This window comes from Seriola lalandi, unplaced genomic scaffold (genome assembly GCF_002814215.2).
Source record: "Seriola lalandi dorsalis isolate HSWRI2012SDOR001 ecotype SW California unplaced genomic scaffold, Sedor1 jcf7180002054883, whole genome shotgun sequence".
NCBI classification, from domain to species: Eukaryota; Metazoa; Chordata; class Actinopteri; order Carangiformes; family Carangidae; genus Seriola; species Seriola lalandi.
In genome coordinates, this window is record NW_019525658.1 from 4,588,526 (window position 1) to 4,601,035 (window position 12,510).

Sequence of the window (12,510 nt, forward strand, 5' to 3'; positions counted from 1 at the left end):
CCCCAACCCCCAGTAGTGCTGAGCCAACGATAACTGATTTTATTTTGTTCTTTTTTGTCCTTTTGTTCAAGTGCAGCAGAGCAGTTGAACCACTCCTGCAGCTCTCAGACGTTCAGCTCTGACAGCACCGGTCACTGCAGTCTTACTATGCTTTTAAACCTTTTCCTCCACTTTTTTTTTTTTTTTTAAAGATACTGCCAATATAATAGAAAACAAATTATCAGGAGCTCAGTGGCGCCTCTCATTGGACTGTTGCCATAGTGACCCCTGGTCGGCCCAGAGGCAGGGTGAATGAGGGTCTGATTGGACCCTGTTGAGTCTCCAAGAAGCGCTAAGGGCTAAGCCCCCTCCCACCCTCCCACCCTCTTATTCTGTATCTCTGCAGCACCGGCCTTCTTCCACCCGACACCCACATATCAGCACCTCTCACAGCGACGGACTCGCCTCCTGTACTCGGTCACTCACGCTGCACGAGGAGACTCTTACTCTGGAAACTGGCCTCTCTTAGTCATCGCGGTGACCTCACATCCATAGCAGACTCATTGCCCTTGGTTTCTGAACATGTAACACTTTGTTTGAAGGGGTATTTAAAAGGTAATGCCTGACATGCATTTAGACTGTCAAGGATTTACTGTGTTTCCTGAATATTCTCAACAGTTAACTGATGTTAAAGTCTGATGTTGTTTTCTGCTCTTCTTTGTCACACCCCCCTACTACCTGTTCAACTGAAGTGTTACCAGATAGTGTTTTTTGGCGTCCATGATGAGAGTGTGGCAGAAAGTGGGACTGTTAATGTAAGAACAAATGTGGATGAACTGCAGCAGCTGGAACTCAGTGTGTTTGGGCCTGAGCTCCTCTCCCTCTCCACGTGCACCGCTAGGGTTTGTCGCAGAGGCGAAGCATCACACAATGTCTATTACTGACATATTTTTTTCTTTATTTTGAATTGGGAGAGTAATAAATGGAGAGAGAGCCGTAGGTATTGGCTAAGATCCTGTTGGAAATGTTTCGTCTTCACCCTCTGGGCAGACTCTGGCAGGCGGTTTGGGATCCTGATAAACGTCGAGAGGTCGCTGTGACCTCCAGGGCCTAAAGATGGTATCAAATCTCACACTTTATGATTTCTATTCATCAATGTGTATGTATATATAAATATATTTGTGTGTTTATATTCAATATAGAACATACACACATAATTAGCACACCAAACTGCGCATGTGCAAAACATGCCCCGTGTGCTATGGTTGAAACACACTCGTCAGCTGTGGTTTGCTGTACACTGGAGAAAAAGAGATGTACTATTCATTTTTCCCTACATGAATTTAATCAGTAATAAACATTTTAAAAGAATAAATATTTGACACATAATGACTGATCTCATTTGTCAATGATTTGAGACTTGGTCTTAACTTCATTTTGAACCTGTCTTTTTATTTTTTTCTGTGAATAAAATTTTATGGAAGTGTGCACTGGTCTTTTGGGAAGCCTCTTATAAACTGGAAATAAACTGTTTAATTTAGTTTTATGTAGAGTATGAATCATCTTGTTTTCAGAGAGGAAGTTAAGATTCCTCCATAGCAGCAACAAGACAAAGTAACGATGTTACACTGTCTGTTTTTCATCCTTCACTACTACACTAACTGCCAACATCCTGAGCTAAATATCTTCCACATACTTGGTTTGTTGAGGAATATAAACGGAGCAGGACCTTTGGATTTTACATTATCAGTATCACTGAGCGTCATTTGAAAATGTTTGATATTGGCTCTTACACCAAAACCCAACTTTAAGACATAAACATACTTTATATTTCACCAAACATGCCAATGCATGCACATCCACAATGCATCAATGTTAAATAAAGACTTTAAACCCACTCGGCTCGAGTCATAATCTGAACCGGCCTTTCCCCCCCAGACATTCTCTCCTGTTTAACGCCGGTGTAATTGGTGACATTAATGACTGCGCTGCAGTTATTGCTGGAGCAGATTCATCATTAACATCATCAGTTCCACCTGTGATTCTCCTGCATTGACAAATCAAAATGTCGCCTGTTGAAAAGGTGGGCACAAATAAAACAGCTAAAGGAAACATGGCGTGTGTGTTCCTGATGTTAACTCATTCCCAGTAACTGTTTCCTGGCTCCTGGTGATTGATAACATTTTCATATTAACATTTCTGCCTTTAGACTCAGGTGTAAATGGTAAATATCTGCATTTATGTAGCGCTTTTATCGAGGCTGCTTTTCGAGATGACAAGATGGTTAAAGCATGCTGCCATGCAGGGTGCTGGCCTGAGCAGTTCAGGGTTCAGTGTCTTCCTCAAGGACACTTCGACTTAACCCGCCAACCCTGTGATTAGTGGACGACCTGCTCTCCTTCCTGAACTACAGCCGGATGTAAAGACTGAAATGTTTCCTCATTAGGATAAAAAAAAGAGAATCTGACTCATGCGGACTTTCACTTCTTTCCGCCCTCAGTGCAGCAGACACAGTGTTGATGTGTGGATATGCAGCTCTAACTCTATCAGCTGCAGAGATCACTACATTTATTGCTCCTGACATTCCCTTTAAAATGAATCTAAGCGTAAGTTCAATCAGGAAGACTGTCTTTGTGCCTCTTTCATTCACGGTTCTCTCTCTCTCTCACCTACACTTCCTGTAATCAGCTGACTTCAGGTGTTTTCAGTAACCAATCAGATTTCACCACGATCTCAACCAGCAAATCACGTTGACCTTGCGTCAAACTGTAAAGTCTGTTCTCCCCTCTCCTGCTGTTAGCCGTCATTTCAGTGCGGATTGTTGCGACCCTCCTCCACCCCTCCACCTCCAGCCTTCCCTGGGGGGGTTCGTATACTTCAAACAGCCCCACCCCCTTTTTAAATACGATGGCCCTCACATCTCTCACCTATCCTCTCTTCTTTTGCACATGGCAATTAAAGTGTATTCACTGACTCGGAATGAAGTCTCTCCTGATTGAAATAAGTATAAGAACAAGACTAAGACTAAGCGACTGAGCCATTATACAGCAGCTCTTTGAGACTGTACTAAGACACAGCGCTTTGAGCTAGATGAAGCTCCTAATGTAACAGGATGTTTAACATGTAATATTTAGTTCATGTTGTGAGAAAATGTTTTTATTTCTTGCCCTCATTGTGTAGATACTTTAAAAACCTTGTTGTATCGCTTCTCCCTGCTATTGATTTATTCTCTGTGGACGATGGTGTTCTCACATTTCAGCAGAAAGTGTGAAGCATCTTCAGCTCATTTCCAACACTGTGAGGACAGAACAGAAGAAAAGCATCTGTATTTCCAGGCCAAGTCAGGCGAGACAAGCAGACTGTATTTAAGTATTTATTTGTACAAAACAATCCCCCAAAATGCTAAGAAAATTGCATGATAAATATTTTGAATAGTTTGAAGCATTCTGTAACTGAAACAGTGCCGTTAGTCAGTGGTGAATGGAAGCACTCACACGGAGCACAATGAGCCCACCGAAAGCACTAAATTCCAAAATAACATCCGACTGAGTGGAGACGAGCGACAGAGAGAGCACACACACACACACACACACACACACACACACACACATTCTCTCAGTGGTATGTCTGTCTGTCACTGCGACACACACACACTCACTCAACCCACAGCGGCAGCATCAGGATGTTTGCCACAGAAAGACGCAGCAGCAGACGGGGTCTTAAAAATGCTTTCAATTGGAAAATGGATCAGTACAGTCTACAGCGTCGGAGCGACAGTCTGGAGCAATACATACAAACAGGAAACAGAAACAGCAGTTAGGACGTAATGTGGACAGAACCCAGTGTGTTACAGTGAATTGTTTTTCCAACAAAATGTGACACGGAGACAAATTAGTCTGGATATGGCAGGAGCGACCGGTGTTTAATCTAAGTTTGCTGCAGGCAGTTCCTTACCTGTCCTGTCAATCAGCCAATGGGAGGAGGGACCACTGAGTGTCAAACTACACTTATTTCAGTTTTTTCACTCACTTTACAGAGACATGTTCCTGCCTGTGGGAGGAGCATGTTTCTGTTTTTTCTGATCACATCCTTTCAGACAGGAGCCGTGAGAGAACTTTCTAATGAGGCACCCTTCTTACAGAGTTTTTAATGGCTATATTAATGGTTTATAAATCATTAAGTACGTTCTGTCATTAGATCTAACGTGACTGAATTTGGTGTCCGTCTGTGAATTCAGATCATTGCGGCAGAAACTGGCCGCTCTCTTCTGGCTGCTGATGTTTTCAGGTTTAGAATCGGTGTTAGTCTCATTACATTATTGTTTTGGATTGGTCCTGGTTACTTTATGGTTTTAGATACAGAAGCTTTTAAGCTGTTTAAATTGCCACATAGGTTTAATTCTGGTAAATTCTGATTTGATGGTTTTCCGACTGATCTTGCTCCTGGTGCTGCCAATCTTGGCCTGGACTCCTGAAACAGTCATTTTTAATCTGTTACATTTTCCTGCTTAAATAAAAGTAAAAAAAAAAACAAAATACAAACACATTTTGGGTTTTCAAGTTGTGAAAATCTCTGAGGTTGGTGTTTAACCTCCTCCAGCAGGACACTCAGTTTGACTTTTTAATTCACCTCATCCAGTGAATCATTTGACCTTTCACTTCCTGGAAAAGGACGACAAAAACCTCTTAATAAATTTACTTACTTTTACTAACTTTACTAGCTGATTAACTTTTGTTGTTGGCTTATTAAGAAACTCTTGGCAAAGGTTTATTAACTACTACAGACATAATATTTAATTTCCTTTATTAATTACTATTAAAGGAATAGTTAGATATTTTGAGAAATATGCTTATTAGCTTATATATTCAAGTTAGATAAAAGATTATTTCCACTCTTATGTCTGTCCATTAAATACAAGGACAGTTTCCTTATCTTAACATTAAGACTAAAAATGTCAAACAATTAGTCAAATGACTATTGACTTTATCAGTAACTCAACAGCCAGAGAGATTGTTCACAACCTGTCAACCTAAAAGTTTTTATTATTAATCCTTATAAAGAAGTAGTTTTATTAACCATTAGTAAAACCACTATTTACAACTCAACTGTTTATAAAGGGTGACTTATCAGAGAGTGGTATTTCTTGTGCACTCTTGGACTAAAAGTTGAGATTCACGAGTCTTCTTGTAGTTTTCACATCCTGTTGGTGAATAATTTGGACAGAACTTAGAAGAGCTCCTGAATATCTCTTTCCAGTTGTACTGCCTGCCACACCCGAACAGTCAAATAAACACAGGTATGAGTGATCGTGTCCATCTCACCAGTGTAATTCCTGCTCACTGTTAGGACACACATGAAAAAAAGATCCTACAAATAACAATGTACAGGTATATTTCTCTCTAAAAAAAGATTTTCATTCAAAATGTATGCATTTTCTCTTATAAATATATTGATTTCATCCAAACCTATTCGGCTGTTTATTTATTTATTTTTTATAAAAATCATTCTTTGGGTTGATCCTTCCCAACAACCAGCTGAAATGACAAGAAGACATCTGCATAGGTTTGCACAGCTGCATTAGACACGAGATCAAACGCAGACAGACATGAGACATCACTGTGCCACACTGTAAGTCATTCATGCTCGGAGATTTCAGGTCAATACATACCGCTTTACCAATGGAGATACAGATATGTCGCCTAAAACGGAAGCCCGGCATCTAAGAAATCAAAGTGCCCATGAAGTATTGAAGCAATGAGAATGGAGGTAGACCTTTTTCTTTTAGTGGTGAACCAAAGCAGCTCAGATGTTGACCACTGCAGAGGAAGTTTAGAGGAGTCTCTGTACACCGACACACCGCCAACAATATGAAATTCAACAGGTTATTGTTGAGCTGGACTGACTGATTGACTTGGAGAATTGATGAGCCTTCTACATACAGTAGTTCTTCCTCCTTCTCAAGCTGATGTAAACATTTTGAAAATTTGGTCAACTAGGAAGATGATTGACATCATGAGGATGATGCTAGACAGTGTTTTTTTCTTTGAAAAAAGGATAAATGTTTAAATGTTAAATATAACGTGAACTGTAGAAGAACATATCACCTGGACGATAATGTCAGCCACCCACAGGTTTATTCAGATGTCAGAGGTGAACATAAAGGCCTCATAGAGTTCACTAGAGTTCACCATGGACGTGAGACAGGTCCAAATAAAAAGTGCTGGTTTTTATACATTCACTTTGATGTGAGAGTCCTGTTAACTTAATCACGGTGATATGATTTTGGGGACGAACAGGAATAGAAATCTAAAGGAGAGGGGGCGGGAGAGGTGTAATGAAAAGAGTATTGGTTGCATTATGGGATATGTAGGATCCTGTGTTTTTGGAACTTGATATTGCGGATTAAAAGACTGAACATCTCGAACTCTGCTGCTTTGAATTTGCTGCACTGATTTTTCTGGCTGCATAGGCAAATTTCAACTTTTAAAATTGTTTAGCAAATGCTAGCGAATAATTGTTCACAGCAGTAATTTGGAGTTTTAAGTTTTAAGAACAATATATCTGCCTCTTTAGCTGCTGAATGCTCCACTATATTCACCAGCAGGTCAATGACTTTGTGTGTCTGCTGTTTGTTGCTGCAAGGCAAACACATAGCAGGTTTATTAGAGCTGCCTGCTGCAGAAAACTGGGTTGGAGAGAGCCTGGTGAGACTGAACCATAAACAATAAAGTTGTGGCTGTAGAAAAGAAATAAAAACAAACCAAAAATCCAAAAATGAACTAAAAAAAAGGACTGTAATGCTCCGTAGAGCTAAGGCGAACTACAGAGTCTAGGAGCGATTCTCTGTGGGTTTGTCAACTACCGGCGGCCCCTTTCATATTAGACATAGCTGTTTGATTCATTTTTCATATAAAAATATTGTTTAGCGCAGCTTTAATATCTCTCTTGTGAGTAAGTAAATTACTGGAGCACCGCTTTAAAAGTTTTTCTTCATCTTACTGTGACTGAAGGTTTGGGGGTTTGGGACATGCAATCGTGGCAAATACCCACTGTAAAATGAAAAAAAGCTGCATGGCTGTCCATAAAAAAATAAGCATTCTTTTTGTCAGTTGTTTTGTCAGATATACAGTACACCATGGTCCTGATACATAAAGCTGTTGCCTCATGTTCTGAACGTCCCCTGACCAAATGAATAAACCTGAGAGATTACGTCGGTCGGCTGCAGCTTCACCATCCTGCTCTGTCCCACTGTCCTCATCTTTTCCCATGATCCTGCAATGTCCCATATACCCAACTGTCTTTCCCCAGACTCCTTGGCCTGATAACTGGGATGCATACGATAAGAGTTTGTACATGGTGTTCCCCTCTCTACAGAGTTGGCAGTGGGCTAGTAGAGATGGTCATAGGCACTACAAGGAAACCTTCCTCTTTGGAGGTAAACTTTGTGACCCTGTTCATGTTCTGTAAGACCGATAGCTTTCTATGAGAGGGGCTGAAGCCAAAGCCTCTGGGGAAGTCCTATTCTTATATTTCCATCTCTCACTGTCAGCAGTCACCAATTAATCAGTAAGGAGAAGAGTAATGGTACAGATAAAGTGCAAAATGAGCCCCCCCCCCCCAAACCTCAGTGTGCGCCACTGCCCGTCTTTGGCTGCGTTGTTGCCCCTGTACTACGATGTCGCTCCCTCCTTGTCCCCTGGTGGTCCGTCTGCCGTGCCTGGGGCCAGTCCGACAGGGCTCAGTTCTTTTTGAAAAAAGAGAAAAGTCTCTTGTCCCGGTCGGAGATGCGGTGAGCTCGTCTGGAGGACTGACCGCCGTGGGCTCTCGATGACCCTGACAGGGAGGAAGGGGCCGAGCGCCACTCGTCCTGGTGCTTGTCCATCAACTGCTGGTCAATCACTCTGTGCATATCATCCTAAAGCCAAGGACAGAGAGGTGAATAAGAGAAGGACAGAAGAGACTTGTCACAGAGAGGACATGTGGTGGGGTGTTACAGGAAGTTTTGGACTGGACTCATTGATCAGTTTATCTGTTAGTTACTGATTACACAGACATAACAACCACCTCTCACCCCTGGCAGATCACTTATTGCTGCTCAGCATCTCTCACAAATGAGGCTGTATGTCAGTTCTACTTCTGAATAGCAAGTAATCCTAAAAACAGCCTGTCTGGCAGTTTTACATTATGAGACTGTTAAAATAAACACAGAAATGATCCTGGCTGGATTAACCTGTTAAGGGGCCCCACGGCAAAAATTCATTTTAAGGCCTTTTAGCCTCTGTTCACCAGTCATTCTACCTGGCTCCAGACTTTCTGTGTGGTAATTTGATAAAAAAAATTATTTAGCAATATGTACAAAAGAAGCATAAAACTAAAACAATGAAAATATGATACCAGTTAATACTGATAACAATTTGTTTTGGATCACCAGTGGCTGCATTCCATTAGGAGAATGAAGAAAGAAGTTTGTGATTGACATTTCTGCCAAATCTCTCTCAGAGAAAACGGCTTCTGCCTGTGGAGGCAAAATTATTCAGTCATTAGACGAATAAATCTGAATACAAAACATAATTTTGTGTTGCATAAATAAATCTTTTCTGCTTTCCTGTCAAGTTAATCATCTTGTGACCCCTGAGATTCGATGATTCAAAGTTCTAAATTGAACCAAATACTGATGGTTTGTTTATGACAAGCTGCTCAGTACTTAATATATGAATAAACATGTTTAATCTTTTATCAATAAGTCTTCTTACTTTGAATGTCGCTCAACATAACGCAGCATAAATATTAAATATGATGATATATAATAATATAAAATGATCAGCCAAGCATTAAGATGTACAGGGGCTACAGAGGTGTTTGATGTCTGTGAATCATCTCTGAACAGGTAAGGTGACCAGTGGACCCATCTCCTAAAAGCATTCATGTAGGGTACACAGGTGTATGGAGAGAGGAGACAGGCAGGTGGAGAGAGAGGTGGTGGTTTGGATGGTTCTCTGTGATGGTTTAATGGTTTCAGAGAGAAAAGGAGCTGGGGTGGGCGTTTCTCCTGAGTCAGTTAACCGTGGCATGGAATGGCTCAGCATGGCGTAGTCGGGTTAGTGCAGGGTGATACGGCGAGATGGCGCAGCACGGGCTCACCTCTAAGGCAGGAGGGGGAGTACCACAGGGGAGAAAGGGTGGTACGGAAGCTGAGAAAGGCCACTAGATCAGAAACCACAAGAGCCAAACAGTAAAGAGCCCTGAGGAGGCAAACTGTGGGCACGGAGAAGAGAGAGGAAAGAGCTGCTAGTTAGGGATGAGGAGGGGGAGGGAGGGAACACACACACACACACACACACATACACACACACACACACACACACACACACACACACACACACACACAGTGTCCGAAGGCTACATATGTAATATGTTTCCTTACTGACACCCATCCGGGCCAACCAGCTGACACACACCCTCAGAAGTTAATTGAGTGGTTTAGTGTATGTGCACAGATTCTGCAAGTGTTAAAATACGCTGACACTAATCTGAAGTGACAGGGGAGGGAAGGAACATGGACAAACTGGCAGCTAGTGTCATTTCATTCTTATAGACATTATGTAATAGTCTGCTGACTAATTTCATTGACAATAGGATTAACAAAATTCACTGTTTCTTTGTGGAGCAATCTTAAAATAGCTGCTCCAAAATACTACAGAAGGACTATTAGGCTTTTACTAGTAAATCTCTCGTGACCTTTGACCCACCTGCCAGGCCTCCAGCTGCTGCGACAGGTTGAGCTTCTGCTGGATGGCGTCCAGAAGCTGGCTATTCAGAGACATGATGTCTATTTTACACTTGGCCAGCTCCATCTCCACCGCTTTCTTTCTGCAGAAACACACACACACACAGAAACTAGAGGTTTCCTACCAGCACAGAAAAACTCCTGCACATGGTGATGGATGAAAAATGAATCTTTAAAGAAGAGTTTGACTCTTTGGGAAATTCATTCTGCCGAGAAAAGAGAATATCAACACCACTCACATGTCTGTCTGACAGTTAGCTTAGCTTAGCAAAAACACTGGCAACACAGGGAAACAGCTAGCCTGACTAGCTCCAAAGCTAAAACCAAATCCACTTACTAGCACCTCTAAAGTTCACTAACTAACAGCTTATGGCTTTAGCTTCATATTCAACAAACTCAGCAAGAAGGGAAATCAGCTGGTTTCCCAAAACATCAAATTATTCTTTTAAGCAGAATCAGAGAATGAAAATGTCTATAATCTGTATCCAACTCATCTGAGTTGAAATGATGTGCAGAAGGACAATTGCAATGTCAATGCAATGACAACAAAGAGTCTATCTATCTATCTATCTATCTATCTATCTATCTATCTATCTGCACAGGAAAACTTTGTGAGCGCACAACTACAGCAAGTGCAGAGGGTCAAAGCTGAACCAAGAAGGAGACCTGTAAAACTGTGCTGAATATTTATAAGCAGTGGGGGTAATGAATGTAATTCTCTCTGCCAAATGAGGGGGTTCATTTGACTTCAAGTGTGTTCTGTTTCATCATGTCTTTTAGGGATGTCACTGTGTTTCCTGATGTCAGCACCTAGCACACAGTGTTATTGTAACTACAAAAAATAACCAAGAGGTAATAAACCAGAATTGCCCTTTGATCATCTCATTGAGTCTGAGAGTTGATTAAGAAGGTTTGTTACATTACATATTATAAGGGCAGTATATTTATCTTAGAGAACCTGGGGCCAGTTGCACAAAACACCTTAAGACTCCTCCTTAAGGTTTCTGTGAAGTTCCTGTCCAAACCACAGGAGGATATGGCAGCGCACTCCTCTAATGTTGCTCGCTTCCTTGAAAACAGGCATAAGCTAAGGCAAGCAAATAAACGGTCTCCATGGAAACAATCACATTTTACTGCTGTAAAATCTCTTTCACTGCTGTAAATTACTCACCTTCCATAACTAAGGAAACCTTTTAAGAGATTCTGTGTAACACCCTTAAGTAACTCCCTCAGCTAAGGAGAAATTAAACCTTAAGTGTCATACTTAAGTAGAAAACTTAAGGTGTTTTGTGCAACCGGCCCCTGCTCCATTCTACATACTCTATACAGTTGTTGGTGAGAGTGATGTGTTATTAGGAGTTATAACTGCATCAGTGTAATGCAGTGTTCATCATATGATGTGTTCCTACTTGGCTATGGCGTCGTCTCTGTCTCTGATTGCACTCTGGAGCTGCTCGCTGGGTTCTCGGACTTCAGCCATCATCCTGATCCGCTGGTTCTCCTCCCGCAGAGAGCACATTTCTACAGAGAGCAGCGCCATCTGCAGGTGACATGGGAGAATACAGCAGGTCTGTGAGACGCAGGCCTCATAAATTCAAGCTTGCTTCCTGCTTCAAGGTTTTACTGGCAGCGTTATACAGTGGGGGTGCTCACGCGTGAGATATTTAGTTGACCCAGTTTAGTGGGGAAAATAAGGCCTGTGTGTTTTGTGTAGATCATGTAAGGTGGCATCTCAAACCCACAGGAAGGAGTGAGCTGTCCTCACAGAAAGAAAACAAGGTTGAAGCAATGTCCTACATTACAAACAACATACATCACATTCACACAAACTGGTGAGAATCTGCAGCACAATGTTATTCTTAGAGCAATCTTTAATGCACCAAGAAAGAGTGGATGTGATATTGAATTAATGAGGGCTGTCTGACAGTTTGCTTTCCACGTGATTAGCAGCAGAGCCTCGGTGCGAACACTTTTGTCTTTGGCTCAAGTGTTAAAGTCTCATGTGTCATCAACATGTGCACAGACAGTACATGATTTACATGAGTGCGCACATGCACAGATGTCAGAGGAGTCGGTACCTGACTGTGCAGCTGCAGCAGCTCCTCGTCACTGCTGCGTGTCTTGTCCTGCTCAGCCTCGTACAGGACTCTGACCTCCCTCAGCTCTTCTCCCAGCTTCCTCACCTGCTCCTCCAGAGCCTCCTCATCACTGCGCCGCGAGCCCTGTCAACACACAGCACACATTCACTGTCTGTTTTTTTTTTTTTAAGTATATTTTTGGGGCTTTTGTGCCTTTATTGGACAGGATAGTAGAGAGAGACAGGAAATGGGGAGGCAGAGAGAGGGGGAATGACATGCAGCAAAGGCCGTCCAATGCGGGAGTCGAACCGGGGCCAACTGCAGCGAGGACTGTAGCCTCTACACATGGGGGCGCCTGCTTAGACCACACGACGCCCCACACACTCACTGTCTATGCACTGCTACTGCCCATATAGTTCATTATTGCATGTCTAAAATAAGCCCACAGAGGCTGTATCCTGTTAGAGCGTTATCGTTGTTTCAGCTTCGCAACCTCATTAACTTTATGAGAATAGGTATCCATCTTGGTACCACTTTATTTTATGGGTTTTATAGTTTCTACAAAGGAACAGATATGCAGTAAAGTTCCTGGCGTGGAAGTTGTGATTTTGGAGTATTTAAAAAGAGAAATTACTTGATTGCAATGTCAGCATGACAGCTGGATGT

General features: G+C 42.0%; 1 protein-coding gene across 1 annotated transcript in view; it reads right to left on the reverse strand.

Annotated features, from left to right (window-relative positions):
* Positions 1-3,338: 3,338 nt before the first annotated feature.
* bicdl1 (BICD family like cargo adaptor 1) overlaps positions 3,339-12,510 on the reverse strand; it is a 22,514-nt gene continuing 13,342 nt past the window's right edge. The window contains exons 7-10 of the mRNA XM_023397523.2: positions 11,845-11,988; positions 11,176-11,306; positions 9,729-9,849; positions 3,339-7,894 (exon numbers count right to left, since the gene is read on the reverse strand). Of these exons, the coding sequence (XP_023253291.1) occupies positions 7,718-7,894; positions 9,729-9,849; positions 11,176-11,306; positions 11,845-11,988 (573 nt within the window). The 3' untranslated portion in view covers positions 3,339-7,717. The remainder of the gene's footprint in view (positions 7,895-9,728; positions 9,850-11,175; positions 11,307-11,844; positions 11,989-12,510) is intronic.